At 38.1% G+C, this 18,856-nt stretch overlaps 1 protein-coding gene across 5 annotated transcripts in view; it reads right to left on the bottom strand.

Annotated features, from left to right (window-relative positions):
• Positions 1-1,988: 1,988 nt before the first annotated feature.
• DMXL2 (Dmx like 2) overlaps positions 1,989-18,856 on the bottom strand; it is a 157,459-nt gene continuing 140,591 nt past the window's right edge. For 3 of the 5 annotated variants that reach the window (XM_032856483.1, XM_032856482.1, XM_032856486.1), the window contains exons 30-44: positions 16,611-16,741; positions 16,004-16,089; positions 15,389-15,590; positions 13,807-13,924; positions 11,430-11,492; positions 10,536-10,622; positions 10,336-10,457; positions 8,902-9,040; positions 8,179-8,239; positions 7,920-8,047; positions 7,322-7,399; positions 5,737-5,828; positions 5,043-5,095; positions 3,570-3,787; positions 1,989-3,413 (exon numbers count right to left, since the gene is read on the bottom strand). In XM_032856483.1, the coding sequence (XP_032712374.1) occupies positions 3,204-3,413; positions 3,570-3,787; positions 5,043-5,095; positions 5,737-5,828; positions 7,322-7,399; positions 7,920-8,047; positions 8,179-8,239; positions 8,902-9,040; positions 10,336-10,457; positions 10,536-10,622; positions 11,430-11,492; positions 13,807-13,924; positions 15,389-15,590; positions 16,004-16,089; positions 16,611-16,741 (1,788 nt within the window). In that variant the 3' untranslated portion in view covers positions 1,989-3,203. The remainder of the gene's footprint in view (positions 3,414-3,569; positions 3,788-5,042; positions 5,096-5,736; positions 5,829-7,321; positions 7,400-7,919; positions 8,048-8,178; positions 8,240-8,901; positions 9,041-10,335; positions 10,458-10,535; positions 10,623-11,429; positions 11,493-13,806; positions 13,925-15,388; positions 15,591-16,003; positions 16,090-16,610; positions 16,742-18,856) is intronic. The other 2 variants (XM_032856485.1, XM_032856484.1) reach the window with 1 other exon arrangement.

Raw genomic sequence — 18,856 nt, 5'->3', positions numbered from 1 at the left:
CTAAGCTTTTGTGTACACATAGCTTAAGGTAAAGAATCTCCTGTGAAGTTCAAAGATCCGCCAGGTAATATATGCCTCACTTATGTTTCTGTGAGGAGCTACAGAGAATCTGTGGAGAAGACTGCAGGACATCTGTGGGGAATGTTTACTATACAATGTAATGTTAAGTGCGTGTGAACTCTGGAGTCAAACTAATTTAGGATCCTTATACTGCTGAGTAATATTACTTCTTTAAGTCTCAACTGTTTTTCATTTGAAAAATAGGGATTTTTAAAATGCATTATCTCTAACAAGAGACACAATGCCTCATAGGTTTGTTTTGGGAGTGAGATAATCTATGTAAGTTGCTTAGCCCAGGGCTAGTGTACAGTAAGTAATCCATAAAGAATCATTTCCCTGAAGAACGTACCATCATAACTGCATCTCAATAGCCTCTAAAAGCTGCAGAGGAGCCTAAATAAATAAGTACTCAGGATACATAACATTGACTCAAGCAAATTTAACTTTATATAAATTATACCATGGCACAGTAAAATTTTAGTTATAGAAATAGTTCATAATGCTTATAGAAACACAAAGTAGAACTTCCAGTTTCAGCCTGAATGTATAGAACTTGGAAGTCATCATTCCTGTCCTTAAGAAAAAAGCACAGAATATAAAAATCAACATATTTTCTTAGATCCATTAGAGGATGTGAAAGCCCAGGGAAAAATACCACTCCAAACACTGAAGAGACCTGCAGATACAGGTAATGACAGCCAACTTCGAGGAGAAGCTGCTAGAGCCAGTCACTGGTAGGAACACTTAAAAGGTAATTAAGAAATTCCTGGAGTCTGAGTGTGGACCAGCTTGCAAGCTACAAACTCCTGCAGCCCAGTCTTAAGGGACTCCACGTTTGTGGGTTTTGCCAACAGAAGCCCACAACTTAAGGTAAGGAAAGGACCAAGAATAAGACTGTGTCATACTTCTTTTCAGAACCATGGACGGAAGAAAGGAGTGGAGTGAAATATTTGAAGTGTTGGGGCAGTGGGGGTGGAATTCTGTAGAATCCTGTATCCCATAAAGTTATCCTTTCAAAGTAAAGTAAGGAATTCCTCAGATCAGTCAAAACAGACTCTTCTGCCAGCAGGCCTGCCTTATAAGAAGTTCTTCAGAGAGATGGAAAATTATATGGGTCAGAAACATCTATATCAAGAATGAAAGAGCATTAGAAAAGACATAAGTGAGGGTAAAATGAAATTTTTCCTTTTCGTGTTCATAATTGATCTAATAGGTAACTTTTCGAAGTAATAACGGTGGCAATGTACTGGGATTATAGACAAGGAAATAAATGGCAGCAGTGTTACAGTGATGGGAGGGAGCAACTGGGAATACTGTGTTATAATGTATCTGCACTCTGTGTGATGCATAAGTAGCTCAATGTGAAAGTAGCTCAAGTTTGAGAAGTACACTGCAAACTCTAGGACAACAGCTTAAAGTCCTTTTTAAAGAGTGTAATTGATACAATAAGAGAAAATAAATCGGCTGGCACTACTTTAGGAAAATAGATACAAACGTGGAGAAGAGGCAGCATGAACAGGATACCATATACTAACTAGATACACTGTGGTAAGTGTATATCTGCAATTTTTATCAAATTTGTGTTTCTGTGTATTCAGACATCCTCCTTCCCTCACCTTGACTCCACATAAGCACTATTCCTAGCTCAGCTGCTTCACCGGGGTCAGCAGCAAAATCATCACTTAATTCAGTAAGCAAGAAAAGGTACGGTCACGTTAGGCTCTTACCCAACTAAATCCCAATGCTGAGTGCCTTCTGTTAGGCTCAACACTGTGTCCCATTTTCTAGAATGGTTTCTGCTACAGAAAAGTACTCAGTAAATATCTGTGAATAAATGAACAGCCCAGTAGCCTTAAAAATTCTTTTAACGGTCATTTACTCACATTTAAAGTAAGTGGTTAAAAATACTGTTAAAGGCCAGACCAAACTAAGGTAAAACTCTAACAAATAACATTTATTTTTCTTTTACATACGTATTTCACAGCCCGAACATCACATCGCCTCCAGAGAAAGGTGCTTTTATGCCATTATATTTTTACTATTTACCACACAGGCATTAAACATTCTCATTAACATGATGAGATAATTTGCTGGTAAACATTTAAACACACAGACATTGGTTTCAATATCTCAAGAACATTTTTTGGTCATAACCAAGGAGGTACATCAAAATATGACAACATTGGCTAATAATTTATAAGCAAATAATATTTTAACTCTGCATAGTTTATACAATAGGCTGTGGTAATAAATAATATCACCGATCTCATCAACTATTAACTGGCCACAAAAAGCCTAACATTCATTTAAATTATGATATGAAATGCTCTATTGGTGTAGTTTCAACATAGCCTTAAATGTGGGGGGTGTTTAACCCTGAAAGAAAAAGTACTAAACTGGTATGTTCGGTCAACTACAAATATGTCATGTTCACATATTACATTCCTAACATGAAGGCAGATATTTAAATAGAAAAACTAGCAGTCCAAAAAATGTGAGTGTGCAAATCGTAAGGAAAAACGTTGCATTTAAATTTGCACTCATTTGCAAGTTACAGTACTAGCTCAGTAAAAACACTAACAGGAAAAATAATCAGCAGGAAAGAATGGAAATGACCTCTCCCAGCAGAGAAATGGTCCCTGCACGCTGCGCCACAGCTCAGAAAGGGCTTCTGGTGATCTAGACCTTCTCACACCCTGTGACTATCCTTCCCTGAACACAGGAGCCTGCGGGCATGCTTCCATCAGTGGTAAGACTAGGAAGAAAAACCTGAATCAGCAACATTTTCCTCCTTAATTTGGTATAAACGTCCTTCCCATTATTATAACTTACTAACATGCTTTCTAACCTCAAATGCTTTCTGAATCAGGTTTACTAAATGCTGTAAAGAATAGCTAACCTTCATACAACACTAGGGTTTTGTTTTGTTTTAGAGTGTGTCAGCGTGAGAATAAGGTACATGCAGTCAGTCTACCAACCGGTATGGGCAACTCTCAGCTGGGGTCAGTCTCAGATTCTACAACAGGGATTCTCTGCATTGTTTTCAGTGTGTGAACAGCTGCTTAAGAAGCAGAAATGCCTATTCGTTACGACAGTGTATTTTCATTAAAATGTTCATAAAAATAAAGCCCCAACCTTTAAGTCTAGAGAATGTCGAGAATTCTGTTGGGGATGTTAAAAGCATTGGGCAACACCCTGGTTTTTAGCGTGCCATCGGCCCCACAGGAGAAGATCCGGTTGCCCGGGATGATGTCGATCTGCATGACGCCAGCCCCGAGGTTTCTGAATATGGACTGCTTAGCGTGCTCATTTCTGAATGAATGAATCAGGCCATGGCCTGTCAGTCTCCAAACCTGGTGGAAAAAAGAGTAAAAACACAAAGGGTAAGTCGCTAGAAAAGAGAAAGAAATAGACCAAAGATCAAAGAGTGCAGTGGGGTTTCTGTTCCCCAGCCTTGACAGCACACACAGGTAATATCCAGCACCTTCCAACTTCTTGTACTGACTCACCTTTATGTTACCTTCTGCTGATCCTGTAGTAAAATATTCCTCACAGGGGTCCAGAGCCAGAGCCTTAATAGCGGAGTCATGTGCCTGGAATGTGTGAATCAGCTGTCTCTGCCTGATGTCAAAAATGCAGATGCAGCCTTTCCTACCACCAGAGATTAGGAGCTGCTGCTTGGGCGCATACTGAAGGACCGTGGCGCCATGATCGTGGCATGTGAAACCTGAAGAAGGAAAACACCAGATGTCTTTCCCAGACAACGGCTATCCAGACAATTCTGGTAATGTTTAAATGCACATTTAAATAACACAGAAATTACTGTCAAATTTTTCATTTCAATTTCTATAATCATGACCCAAGTATTAAAAAAGATCCAATGACAGAAAAAAAGGTTCTTATCCATAATCTCAATATGAAAACACATGCAGGAAGTTTAAAAGTTACGCTGCCTTTCAAGAAGCCTGTAGAAGCGAAAAGCACAGAGGAGACCAAACTTCTCAATGATCCACTCAGCCCCACCTTAATGCCCACCAGGACAGGTTTCTACGCTCCCCCGGTTCCTGTCCAAACAGCCTCATCAGAAGTTCTTGTCAGGTAAGTCACAAATTCAACCACAGTTATGTGAAAATGACCAGCTACAAGGTAAGGAGTTAGCCTTCCTAGGATTCTCTGCATTTCAATGCAATTAAAGCCTTAAACCCAGTATGTGGTACACCTTGAAGAACTGTTAATTATTCAAAGAAAAACCATTTGCAGAGAAATAACTATACTTATTTCAAAAGACTGAAAAATCTTTCTATAAAAGAATTCACCTAGGGGCGCCTGGGTGGCTCAGTGGGTTAAGCCGCTGCCTTCGGCTCAGGTCATGATCTCAGGGTCCTGGGATCGAGTCCTGCATCGGGCTCTCTGCTCAGCGGGGAGCCTGCTTCCCACTCTCTCTCTCTCTCTCTCTCTCTCTCTCTCTGCCTGCCTCTCTGTCTACTTGTGATCTCTCTCTGTCAAATCAATAAATAAAATCTTTAAAAAAAAAAAAGAAAGAATTCACCTAGCTATGTTTAGCTGAAATATACTGGAGTGTGGAGCCTTCTCTCAAGATCACCGTGTGAAAAAGGGATCTTTGGGATACCAGCTGAGAACACCGTCTTAAAGGATGTATTTAAATTGCATTGTTTGCATTTCTTGTTCTTGTAAGGTTAGCTTTTATTTTATAGTTAGGTGTAATTCTTTAAAATACCTCCTTTCTACTGAGCTCAAATACTTTGCAACTAATTGCTAAAAAGCCTTGTTAGTAGCGCCAATCTCCATACCATATTTTCCAAATAGAATATAAAGACTATTCTATGCTAGCTGGATAGTTACCTCAGCAAAATAGCCAGATATTCATTTATAAGCCCTGAGTAAACACTCACTGGTTAGAATAAAACCGGGAAAGCATTCCTTCATAGTGTGTTAAAAATCATAGACCTTAACTCACTTACCATGAATGAGGCTGTTTCCAGGGGATATCAATGTGTCCCACAGGCATACATTTCTTACAAAGAAAACACAACAATGGTTTACGATGTGCTTTTTGTTACTGGCTTCAAGTCAAATATTTTTACTCCTTGCATCTTACTATCTTTTTTGTTCACTCATATTTGGAAAGCAATGATTCTTAGCTAGGGTGAGGGCAGAAGCTGGGGATACCTCTAACATTTTATCCTTTTCGAACTGCACATTTCTGTCTCACATGGCCCCACATGTCTCTGCCATCTCATCCCCCAAACCCTCATCTTTTCCATTACCACTCTAACGCTATCTCTAACGCTTCTGACCCCCAGGGGTAATCACTGCCAGGAAATGACAGGTGTTATTCACGGCATGTGTTGCCAGTGAAAGCAGTATCAGGTCCAAGACAGTACTGAGCATGATGGCTACAGTCTCGATATCCTGACCTGAGAACGGGGGTGGGGGGGAAGCTTTACCATAAATACATCTGCTTATTGAAAGCCTAAATTACAAGTACTTGTTTTTCTCTTGATAAGGAAAACTACTGAGATAAGGATTATGTCACAAAAAGTTTTGTATTTACGAGGTAGAAAAAGTACTAAGTAAAAAGAGACCATACCTTGCAGCAAGAATACCTTTCTGCTAAAAATGTGCTTATTTCTTATTATGCTTCTGTCAACCTACCTATTGTCATTGGACTGTCCAGATGTGGCAACTAGACTTGAAGAGGTAATAAATGCGAAGTCACTTGTGGCTTTACTGTGGCACTGCCAACTCTACAAGAAACAAAGGGCAAGTGATGTTACCTAGAAGCCCAGACAAGCTGGAACCGTGCACACACACAGTTCTGCTAGCCGTAGATGCGTGAACTAAGAAGTGTTGTTAAACATCCAGAATAGAGAGTGTGATAAGAAAATTAGCTATTATTTGCATATTATTTAGCTAATACCCAATATTACCTAAATATTTATATTTTAAAACTGGAATAGTAAAAACATGGAATTAAAAGTTTTTTTTATTTTTAGATTATCTAACAAAGGATAGGATGAACTTAACTAAGCATTTAATTACATTAAGGGCCCAAACTCAGTGTTAATGATTTCAAATACATTTAATAAACTTTACTTAATATAAATCATAATAAACAATAATAACCCAAGTAGGGAAATTCCTACATGCCCATCTTGTGGTCTTAGACTATAGTGTGAAGAGCTCAAGTCCAATTAACTCTGTAACCTAAATGCAAACAATGACCTTTCCTTACCATCTCTTTCTTTGCACATGAAGAACTTTAGCAATAATAAAGAGGTCAAAAGTGGTCCTGCAAATTATCTACAGAGTTAGGGCTGCCCCAAACCACTCCTAAGGATGTTCCACAGCCATAGGAAATGATTTACGGAGGCAGGCAGGACTCTGCTTGTTGCATCAGGTGAATGAGTGGAAATTTGGAGGCAAAGACCCAGGAGGGTGTCCAGGTATGAGTGAAGCTGATTCAAAATCCCTTCCGTTTTTGTAAAGACGTTATGATAGTCTACAGGGTACTAATTTAAGAGAAATATCTTATATACATAATTAAAAAGATATATATAGTCTAGAAAACTAAAATCGACAGACATGAAGCCTAAAGTTCTGCACAAGACAGCACAACCTCCCAGCCCTACCTGAGCCCCCACCAAGTGAAGATATGTTTTGTCTGCATCAATAGATGTTTTAATAGGGTTGGGATTAATGAATGAAGTGACTGTTGGGATTGGTTAATTTAGTAAGAAAAATGCTGGAGCAAATTAGAATACGTAGAACCTGTTAGCATTTCATGTTGATTCATTTTAGGTACTACATTAAAAACCTATCAAGAAGTTAGAGTTTTTTTTTTGTTTTTTTTTTTTAATAATTTTATTTTTTATAAACATATATATATATATATTTTTTTTTCCCCCAGGGGTACAGGTCTGTGAATCTCCACGTTTACAAACTTCACAGCACTCACCATAGCACATACCCAAGAAGTTAGAGTTTTTAAAGTAGGACCACACACAGGGAAAGCCCTTGAACATTTTCAAATATAATGGTCATCCTTCAAGTTCTGAAGAAGTAATCTTTGCGGTTTAAACAAGGGCAATAACGGGTGCTGAGCCGTGCTGCGGGACAGAGACGCCCCCTTCTCAACAGATCCGATGAGGGACTGTCCAATGAGATTTAGTGTCTGAAACAGACACTTCACCAACAAAGCAACCTCTATACATGCTCTGGGGATGCTGAATGTACTCACCATGTAAGGCTTAGGATTTGATGCCGTCTGGTTTACTTGCCAGATACTCAGAAAACCCTCTCCGTCCGCGACACCACACTGTAAGAATGGCATAAATGTTAAACACAGCATCTTAGTGAGCAAACCAAAGGCGAAGTCATTGATGAAGTCACTCGAACCTCACTTAACATTCTGCCTACACCTATTTCTATTACTGTAGTTTCTACGCAAGTCAGGCACTATAAATAGCTTACAGCCTTTTAAATGCTTTTCCATATCTATTTCATTTTCCTCCAAACGTCTCTAAGATAATTTAGTAAGAAACTGGAAGGTTTCTCTCAGGTGCTTGACTGTGCTTATACGTACCACCAGCACACACGCTCAACAGAAAGCGCTCTTTATCGTCACGGTGTTCGGTATCTCTAAATGGATGACTGATCCATACACAATTCTGAAGACCTGTGCCTTACTGGGAGCCGAGAGGGGTGTCCAAGCAGACACCAATAAACTGCCTGCCCAGCTTAAGTCCAGGTCACTGGTTTGCAGGTGTAGTTTTACTAACCATCTACTTATAAGTATCTTTTTCAGATGAATTTAGCAGTGAGCCCCAAGAGCCAACCTTGTTGCCTTGTGAATTAAAATATAATCTGGTAACTCTTGCATTGCCCGCCTGGCGGAAACAGACAAGTTGCTGAGGTCGTGTCCACTCAAACATTCGCACACTGCCATCCTGAGCTCCTGTGAGATCTGAAACACAAAAGGAAAAGCAGAAAATAAGAAATGAAAAAGCTACAGAGTTCCAATATTTCCCATTCTATCAACGAATTTCCAAATGACAGGCCATTTACAATGCTCTGGGTCACAAGTAAAACACTTACAGTACTGATGGACTGGGTGGGAGGTCATTCTCTTAACATTATGTAGATTCCTTTTCATCAGCTTTAAAAGAAGATAAAAGACAAATTCATTGTGTGCATCAGAGAAGAGACACGGGAGAAGATGCTTCAGCTCAACTCTAATTCCCATAACCTTTACTCTCTTACAGCTGGATTATTACTAACATACACCCTGGACCACTTCACACAGGACACTTATCTGAACAGGCTGCGGAAGCAGTCACTCACTGGCATAGCCCTGGCCCATGAGAACCGGGCAGATACCAAGCAGCTTCTCTGAGTGATGAAGGAACTTTTCTCTGAGTGCCCTCCCCGAGGACAATGAGGAATATCTGCAGATTCTTCGGGGCAGAACATGAGAATGGGACCCTTTAATTACAGTGACTAGCAACAACATGATAGACACATTTCTTCAAACACCTGTAGTAGACACAACTCCTCTTTGTCTCTGCTTTACCCCTTGATGCTGTTTGCTCATCTATAAAAGGATAATGGGAGATGACAAAAGCACCCACCACATAGGGTTGCTACAACAGAAGGCACGTACCTGACACAAGAGAGTCACACTATCTTAGCTATTATTATTACGGGGTGCTAACTAGTCACTGCCCCTGATCTTTAGGATTGTTCTTAGGTCAAAGTGATTTCAACTTACTTTTGGGTGAGTCCATATCCAGTAACTATCCGTAATAGTGAATAACTTACCACACTGGCTCCAGTGCTGGTCTGCCCACTGCCCAGCCAGGGCAGAGAGGACGGTGGGTGCGCCTGACTTGCTGAGTAGGACGTTGCACTGGGTTGATAAAGCGTTGTTGTGGAACCACGATAATCAATATCATCTGAACTGTGAAAGACATTTGTGCATTACTGTGCAAGTCCCATTTTCTCTTAAGCAACTCTGTAACTGGAATTTGTGTTATGTACCCACAGGTCTTCACTTAAAAGAGTGAATAAATATCCATAAGAAAAATGTAGGTGTAATTCCTAACCCTAGGCTACTTTAGTACTGGTCAGCTTTTTCCCTCTAGACAAAATTTATAAATTTAATGTTGTCTGGGGGCAATTTTACTGCTGCACAAGTTGGAACAAATGTATGTTTTGAAAGATTTAAACACAAATATTCTTTTTATCATGTATAGAAAAAGATAAGGTCTTTCTAATACAGTTATCCCATGTATCAGATTCCTACATTTTAAAGAAATCTCAGTTTAAAGATTTCTTCAAGTGAAGTATTAGTAATCATCACATAAAAATGTTAAAGTAATTTTTATGATGGACTGTATCATATTACATGGTTACATCAACTCTGTAGTAATATTATAAGCTGACCTCAACTCTGTAGTAATATTATATGCTAACAAAACAGAAAACCCAAAAGAACAAGGAAAGAGGCTGTGATGCACCATTTCCCAACCACATAAAATGTCCAAGAGTCTGGAGAAAAGCAAGAGGGAGGGCAAACATGGAGAAGAAACCCCAAAATAGGACAGTGTTGCACAACACTGAGGGTGCAGTATCTATAGTGTCACTGAAAAGTAAAGTTGTCTATTTTTTTTTAAGATTTTTACTTATTTATTTGACAGAGAGAGAGATCACAAGCAGGCAGAGAGAGGGAGGGAAGCCCCAATGCGGGGCTTGATCCCAGGACCCTGAGAGCATGACCTGAGCCCAAGGCAGAGGCTTAACCCACTGAGCCACCCAGGTGCCCTAAAGTTGTCTATATTGTTATCTGTAAAAATATGCTTGTCAGATGATAAGAAGAAACACTAATCAGTCTAATTAATATATTGTTATATTCTACTTTTTGCTTGAATTATCCAAATCAGCCGAATTTACTGAATACTATTTAGTTCCTAACATTTCTTAGGGGTTAAATGTCAAGGTTGCAGTTATGGCATTAGGCTTTGGAAGGGGGTAATATTCTGACTCCAACACTATGAAGAGTTCCATGTCTAATAGAAGAAGTATGGGTAATTTGTTCATTGATGTAAGAATTTTATTGGCAGCTAAACCAATTATGTCTCTACCCAAATAAAGGGAGAGACATATATACTTTTCAAGATCATTCAAATCATGTGCATAACCATTTAATGGGTTCTTAAAACCTCTTTTTATATGGACTACACAAGACAGACTAACCTTTTGGATTCTCGGTCATATTCTTCTCCAATCCATATATATGACTGACAGGCCAACAGAGAGGTAACATCGAGTTCTTGTACATCATGTGTTGAAGCCAAGACAATTTCATTACAGTTCGCCTGTAAAGCAGAGTCAGTAACTTAAGCAAGTTCACTAAAAAAAAAAAGGACAATCTTTATAATGACTAAAACTTTTACCTTATTAATGGAAAATGCCATGATCATATCCGATTCCTTATGAATGATTTTCGCCTTCCCACCTGGATAGCCCAAATCAGCTTCAACCTACAAAATGTTTATCAGCAGTTTCAGCTGTTGTGTAGCAATGTGTGAGACACACACACATTCCACAAAATTTAAAAGGACAAGACGAAAATGTAACAGCAGCAGCAGCAAGAAAAAAGGTACCAGTAATTTTAGTATGTTGAGACTTAGCTTTGCAATTAGCTTAAATTCTCTGATGCCCTGTAATCACCCCGATTAAAAGATGTGATAAGAGGATGACACTGATTAACGGCCATCACGAAAGATGGGTAAGCATAGTTTTCATTAGTATTTGTAAGAGTAGTATGCCACTTGCATCTCTTCCAAAAGTGTGCGAACACTGCGGTAAGAATGTGTATGCATCAGCAGGCACAGAGTGGAGGAAAAAGTAAGATAAAGGAGTCATGTAAGAAATAAACATTTTAAAATAGGGTGCTAAGACAGGAATAAGGAAAGTTGGAAAGAACAGTTAGAAAGGGACAAAGGAGATGGATGAGAAGATGCGCTGGCTTAGGGTCAAAGGTGAGGGGCAGGAAAGAAGATGCAGACTCAGAAGATCCTCCTTTCAAGGAGGAAAGATAAAACCACCATGTCTAAGAACAGATGGAAAGGGGAAGATGTGAAGATACAACGGGAAGAAGGAAAGAGAAGCATCAATGCTTAGGAAGAGCAAGTTGGGGACGGTGGAGAATTTCCTACCCGAGGCCACTGAGGTGTATGTGAGCACTGAGTATTCTGATTAGCCAACATGGTTAGTATCAGAGATGAAGGTTAGCTCGGCTCCTTGAACTCTGAGAATGAGCGAGGTCCAAGAGCATGGGATACTACCTTGCTGCGGGAATCTTCCACTACGCAGTTTTGTTTGACCTGGTCGACATGTTCTTCTACAGACTAAGTAACACCACACCGTCACAAACACAAAACACATGCATGAAACGAAATCATAGAGAGAATGAAAAATTTCACATTGAAATGGTCAATCCATAACTTAAAGATGGTAAAAAAATGAACGTGTAAACTTTCCTTTTAGAAGCACAAAATCAAGAAAGAAAAACTGAGTGAATTTAGAATTTTTAAGATTAGTTTGTCAATTCTTGGAATTTATCAAATTCACAAGTACCAAAGTCCTATTTAACGATTTAAAAAGATGAACCACTCTTAATGAATGGATAGTTTTGATAATTGTTCCATATTTCTGAATTTAGTGACCAGTTTTTATTTTGTCTTAACAGCTTTAACATTTTTTCCTTTAATGAAAAATTTTCAGATGTGTGCTATTCAGTACAACAGCCATTAACCATATATGACCATTTAAATTAAAGAAAATTCAGTCACACTAGGTGCATTTGAAGTGCCCCATAACCACATGTGGCTGCTATTATATAAAACAAATAAAAATTTCCATTATCACAGAAAGTTCTATTGGATAGCACTGGACAAGATAGTAATTCCATTCAGTAATTTGAAATTCAAAAGGTACAAAAGGGTACACGATAAAAATTCTTCCTCCCATTCCAACTCCCCACCATGTACTTCCCATCTGTGGAGCCAACAAATGCTTACACAGCATTTTAAGAAATGTTCAATTTATCTTTATCCCATTCCCCTCTTCATGGAGATCCTCCCTCTGCTGGTAAAAAATCTGAAAACACACAGCATGGGCTGCTGATCCCAAAAACACAGAGACAAAGGGGCAGAAAGAGGGAGAGGCTTAGGTGAAAAAGAGAAACCTGAGAGAACAGATCTTGAAGGGCAAAACTGAGGGTCCCAGCAACCTAGACCCCTGGCTTCCCACAGCACTCCGAGGCTCTGACAATACAACCAAACCACCACTACAAACCATATGAATAATTAAAATATATTTTCAGTGAATCATTACATTTAATAATTTGAAGAACTGAACACTCAAAAAATATTGATCCTTCAGTGAACTAGCTTTCTGGGAATAAATACGAGAGTCCTAACTGAGCAAGTATCTTTTATGTTAAATCTATTTTTTAGATTTCTAGATCTTATTCTATGGAATTTGGACTCAGCATCACTATAGGAAATACTGTAAACAGTAGACTGAATGAAATAGAAGAATTTGGTTTTGTGATTTCTTAACAAACCCTAATAAACACACCAATGATTTCAATATCATCTGGATCTTGTTATCAAAAAAAGCTTCTAAGACTCCAAAGAATCCCCACAGCTCATTTCCCCTACTTCTTCATTTAGGTACATAATTTTAAATCCATACAGAAAATAAATGACTATCCACAAGGGCCGACCACAATTACCATCTAGATACGGGCAACTCATGAAAACAATGAGTCGGGTAGGTTCTGCTAATCCAAGTACGGGGGAAAACAGAGACGCAGTTATACATTTTACCTTGGGAAAATGAACCATGTAAGTTTTTGCTTTCCCAAGTGAAATATAATTCATTACTCTTTTCTCAGAGATTTTATTTGCCAAATCTTTAATCTCATTTGATACTTTACTCTGAGCACTGACTTTCACCTGAGTAGCCAAATGGACTGATACGCTCATATAACAGATCTGTGCACCCCTCATTTTATAAGGAAGAGATAACTTTAGGTTCTCAAGTTCCAGGCTCTCAAATTCCTGATTCTTCTTGAACTCTGCATTGCATTACATTGTTAATTTATATTTAGCTTAAAAATCGCTATGCAATGCAGGACCTCTGCCTCACTTTGTAAAAGCAAATTTCCTTCATCTCTGTATTTCTGTAGTTTATTCTCTTTCACAAAATTATTCTGAATTTCTTGCTTCTAAAGTTTATCCTGTTCATTTCTAAGTGCTAAAAATGTTAGATGCTTTTAAAGGGCTATGTTAGCTTTCCAATTAAATGATATTCAAAAATTATAATACAGAGTATAGTTATTTATATATTAAATTACTCAAATTATCCATCACAATATTTATTATTTGTAAACACCCAACAGCAAGTAGTGCACAGGAGGGACCAATTTTCACTTGGTTATACATGATTTACCAAGGGACCCATGTTGCTTCACTGTTCTAAAATGAAAATTATAAGATTTTATCTTATAAAAGAAATACAATGTAGTTTGGTAAACTATTACCCATAAGGTATGAAAGATAATATGTTCCAACCAAAAAGTAAATCAAGCACTGACTTCATTAGAAATGTTAAAACTAAACAAAAACTACAACAGAAATTTTTTTTTCAAAATACCTCACTCTGTTTTCTTTTCTTCGTGAAAATATATCTAATAAATGTCTCTTGAAGGACTTCTTGTTTAACAAGGAAATGCCAGAGTCGTTTGACTGGGAGTGCAGAAGAATCCCGGGATCTATTAGAAAAAAATTAACGTATCTTCTTTTACTCTGTAGAAAATATGCTTCATATTTACAGAAACTTAAAAAAAACCCTCCACTATCTATTGCAAATAAGTTCTATCGCTAAGCTCAACAAAATTTCATAATTTATTTCTCTCAATTTTTAGTTCTTTTTTTATTTTATTTTTTTTAAAGATTTTATTTATTTACTTGACAGGTGGAGATCACAAGTAGGCAGGGAAGCAGGCAGAGAGAGAGAGGAGGAAGCAGGTTCCCTGCTGAGCAGAGAGCCCAATGTGGGGCTCCATCCCAGGATTCTGGGATCATGACCTGAGCCGAAGGCAGAGGATTTAGTACTGAACCACCCAGGTGCCCCAATTTTTAGTTCTTTTAAAAATCATTCCTTCGGGGCGCCTGGGTGGCTCAGTGGGTTAAAGCCGCTGCCTTCGGCTCAGGTCATGATCTCAGGATTCTGGGATCGAGCCCCACGTGGGGCTCTCTGCTCAGCGGGGAGCCTGCTTTCTCCTCTCTCTCTCTCTCTCTGCCTACCTCTCTGCCTACTTGTGATCTGTCAAATAAATAAATAAAATCTTTAAAAAAAAAATCATTCCTTCATCTAGCAATTAATTCTCTAATTACAGTTTCTCTGAATGAACAGGTTGAGCTGAGAGTCAAAAGAAGTTCTTATTATTCTCTTTTTAAATTATACTGGAGGGTTGGTTCTGTTGGTTACATAAATCACCAATAAATATAAAGTCAGAGATTTCATTTTTAATAGCCCAACTAAAAAGCCTTGCTTGGGGTGCCTGGATGGCTCAGTGGTTAAGCCTCTGCCTTCCGCTCTGGTCACGATCCCAGGGTCCTGGGATCAAGCCCCGCATCAGCCTCCCTGCTAAGTGGGGAGCCTGCTTCTCCCTCTCCCACTCCGCCTGCTTGTGTTCCCTCTCTCACTGTGTCTCTGTCAGACAAATAAATAATATCTTTAAAAAAAAAAAAGCCTTGCTCTTTCAAGCTTATCAGCAATACTCTTAATTATGGGACAGGTGCCTCACAAAAAGCACGCTGCTTCTCCAAAGGACAGGCAGGAGGGCAGGTAGAATTTCAAAACATCAGTAAAAAACCTTAATGTATTTACTGTTAAATTATTGCTAAAATGTCTGTAGCACCTTGTTTGTATATGGGGATTATTATTCCAAAATATTTGCATAAAAGTTCTTAAAATAATGGCAAAAATATAATAGATGGTTTTTTTCTGATTATAAAAGCAGTAAGTCTATTGAATCACAGGTAATGCTGTGAAAAATATTTCTATCCAGATTTCTAATGTTTTCCTTATCATATACTGCTAGAAAGAGAACTTCAATTTCAGAGTTATGAACGTTTTTATATAAACATAATATGGGTACATTTTGCCAAACTATCTTCTGGGCAAGTTAAACCAGGCTACATTCTCATGAGTATTATGACAGTACCCTTACTTGAATGGAGTATTTTCCGGCTCTAGCATTGCTTTATTTCGAAGAACAGCTGGTCCGGCTCCCACTGAAAGGTCAGTTGGGTATGTGTTGATATAGTTAGGGGGTGGACCTTCAAACTGATCCATTTTCTCTTGCAAGATCTGTTCCCAGTTCTCCAAGTTTTTAATCACAGCAATACCTAATGGTGATGTCACAGGCAACTCTAAAAGATGATAGAAAGTGTCATCTTATTTTGATTAAAAAAAAATGGTGACTGTCATCCACATAATTTAAAAATCTGAATTTTTAGAGCCAACACCTCTGAAAACACAAATAAACCTGAAAATGTTAATCTTATACCATTTGGATTGTTAGTGCTTTTAACAAAACAGAAGGCCCACTCTCTAAAATGAACTGAGAAAATGTATAGCTTCTCTAGTCTGATTTCTTGCTTTTTCTTTCAATCCTATGGGTAAACAGTGGTTCTTGCTATGAATTAGAATCATAGACTAGGGTCTAAGAAACACAAGACCTCATAAAATCTTTAATTTTTAGTACCTAATGTTCTTTTATATAGATTTTCATGAAGAGAAACTTGATGCTACTTTATTATATTTAAGAACATTAATTACTTACCAGAGAATTCCAACCCAGCAATGGGAAAGAAATTCTTGACATTGTGAAGTACTAGCTTAACCATTGTCAAATGCAGAAGAGCCCAACTGTTCAAGGAAAACAAACAAACAAAGTCTCCTTCACTGAAAATAACATCGAGAAGCACAGTAATGATTCCTGTCAATTGTTTAACCCAATCTCTAACCCAGAAAAAAAAAAAAGCTGTTTTTTTTCTGACAACTTGAACCTTTGTAGTCTCCGAAAATAGAAAATATGTAACAATATATCACACTTACAATATCTGAAAATTACTTAATGGAAAAAGATTTACCACACAGTCACATGGAATCTAAGAGCATATCAATGAATATATATTAAGTTCTAATAGCACATAAACAAATTATGTATTTTTCTCACTAAAAATGTTTGTTTCCACTCTATATGGAAGCTATTCCTTTTAAAACTAGATGTTAAAGAAATACTCTATTGTCGAGAAATTTACCTCAAAGGTACAGAATTACTAACCTGAAAATATGAGTCAGTTCTTATATAAATTCATGATAATATTACTTAAAATTACTAACATCATGATTTTTTTATTTAAAAAAAAGAATGAACCCTTTTTTACCTATAAGAATTTGGATCTTGGTGCTCTTGTATTTGTGTATCTGAGAAAAAAGCATCATCTTCTTCTTCATCACTATGAATGCTTTCATCAGAATCATATATAACACCGCTATCAGACAAAGGGAGAAACGGCTGCAAGAAAAGGTAAAGTTATTTTTAAATATATAGTTGGGTTGTTTTTGTCCTAACTTAATATTGAATATTTTAAGTGCTCTCTAAGCAAATATTTCCTTTCACAAGTGATACTAGACCTAGAGAGGTCAAGAAAACTAGGCAAAACTCTCAGATTCCATAAAATAACTGACAGCTAGCTACAACCGAAATATAGGGGCATCTGAGTGGCTCAGTGGGTTAAAGCCTCTGCCTTCAGCTCGCGTCATGGTCTCAGGGTCCTGGGATCGAGCCCCGCATCAGGCTCTCTGCTTAGCAGGGGTCCTGCTTCCTCCTCTCTCTTCACCTGCCTCTCTACTTGTGATCTGTCAAATAAATAAATAAAATCTTAAAAAAAAGAAGAAAGAAATATTTCTATAGCATTAATCATAATAGCCAGGTTATGCAAGCAACCTCAATGTGACTGATAGATGAATATATAAAGAAGGTATGCATACACAGAGAGAAATATTACTCGACATGAAAAAGAATGAGATCTTGCCAGTTGTGACAACATGGATGACCTGTAGGACATTATGCTAAGTGAAATGAATCAGAGGAAACAAATACCACATGATTCACTTATATATAGAATCTAAAAAACAAACTGGGGTGCTGGGTGGCTCAGAGAGTTAAGTGACTGACTTGGGCTCAGGTCATGATCTCCGGGTTCTCTGCTTGAGCCCCACTCAGCAGGGAGTCTGCTTCTCCCTCTGCCCCTCCCTCTGCTCATGTGTGCTTTCTTTCTCTCTCTAAAATAAATAAAATCTTTAAAAAATAAAAATAAAAAACAAATGAAAAACAGAAACAGAATCATACAGAGAAAAAAACTGGTGGTTGCCAGAGGGGTGGGAGATGGGCAAAATAGGTGAGGGGGTAAAGAGGTACAAACTTCCAGTTATAAAATAAATAATTCACAGGGATGAAAAGTGTAGCATAAGAGAATATAGTCAATAATACTGTAAAAATGTGTATGGTGACAGCTGATGACTACACTTACTGTGGTGAGGACAACACAGTGTGTACAAGTGCTGAATCACTGTGTTGCACCCCTGAAACTAGTATAACATCCTATGTCAACTACACTTCAATAAAAAATAAGACGCATGTCACAGAAATATTAAAAATCAAGTGTTTTTCTTAAGTATCAACATAACTAGTTAGAAAAGTTTAAAGAAACATAAATACCAAAGGAGAAACTTAATGAAAACTGTCAGAGAGCTATAGTGAAGGAAATCTAATTCTAAATTCTAAAAGCTATATATGGAGACTGAGACATGTAAAACTATAATTCTTTAAAAAAAAAACTATAATTCTTTACAAGTCAATTTATAGGTTTTAAGTTAATTGTAATAAAAATCTCCCTGGGTGGGGGGGCACCTGGGTGGCTCAGTTGGTTAAGCATCTGCCTTTGGCTCAGGTCATGATCCCAGGGTCCTGGGATCGAGTCCCGCATGGGGATCCTTGCTCAGTGGGAAGATTGCTTCTCCCTCTGCCCCTCCCCCCACTTGTGCTTGCTCTCTGCCTGATGAATAAAATCTTTAAAAAATAAAAAAAATCCACCCACCTCCTCTTACTCTAATTTCATGGTGACTAAAAGAACTACTGATAATGAGATGAAGGGAACCTAGATGGCAGATACAAGTACTCTAGTCACTAGAAAACCATGACACTGATTACACGTTAATAAACCTGACTTCTGTTTTAGACCTAAATCCCATGTAATTTTCATTTGTTTCATCCATATCAAGTATTTGATCATCATCAAGTATCTGATCATCTCTGAATGACTATTCAGTTTCTGGACTTGAGAAATTAAATATCCAAACTATAGTTGTTCAGGGCGCCTGGCTGGCTCAGTCAGTTAAGCATCTGCCTTTGGCTCAGGTCATGATCCTGGGGTCCTGTGATCGAGTTTTAGGCTCTGCACTCAGTGGCAAGTCTGCTATTCCCTCTCCCTCTGCCCCTCTCCCCCCACTCATGCTCTCTTGCTGGTTCTGCTCTCTCTCAAATAAAAAAAAAAATCTTTGAAAAAATAGAAATAAAAAGCAGTTATTCAAACCACAAGCTGCCTTGTCATTCCTATGTGGTGCTTAC

This window comes from Lontra canadensis, unplaced genomic scaffold (assembly GCF_010015895.1).
Source record: "Lontra canadensis isolate GAN:19392208 unplaced genomic scaffold, GSC_riverotter_1.0 scaffold12, whole genome shotgun sequence".
Lineage (NCBI taxonomy): Eukaryota > Metazoa > Chordata > Mammalia > Carnivora > Mustelidae > Lontra > Lontra canadensis.
Note: the sequence above shows the minus strand (reverse complement) of the source record. Positions and strands in the feature narration are given on the sequence as shown.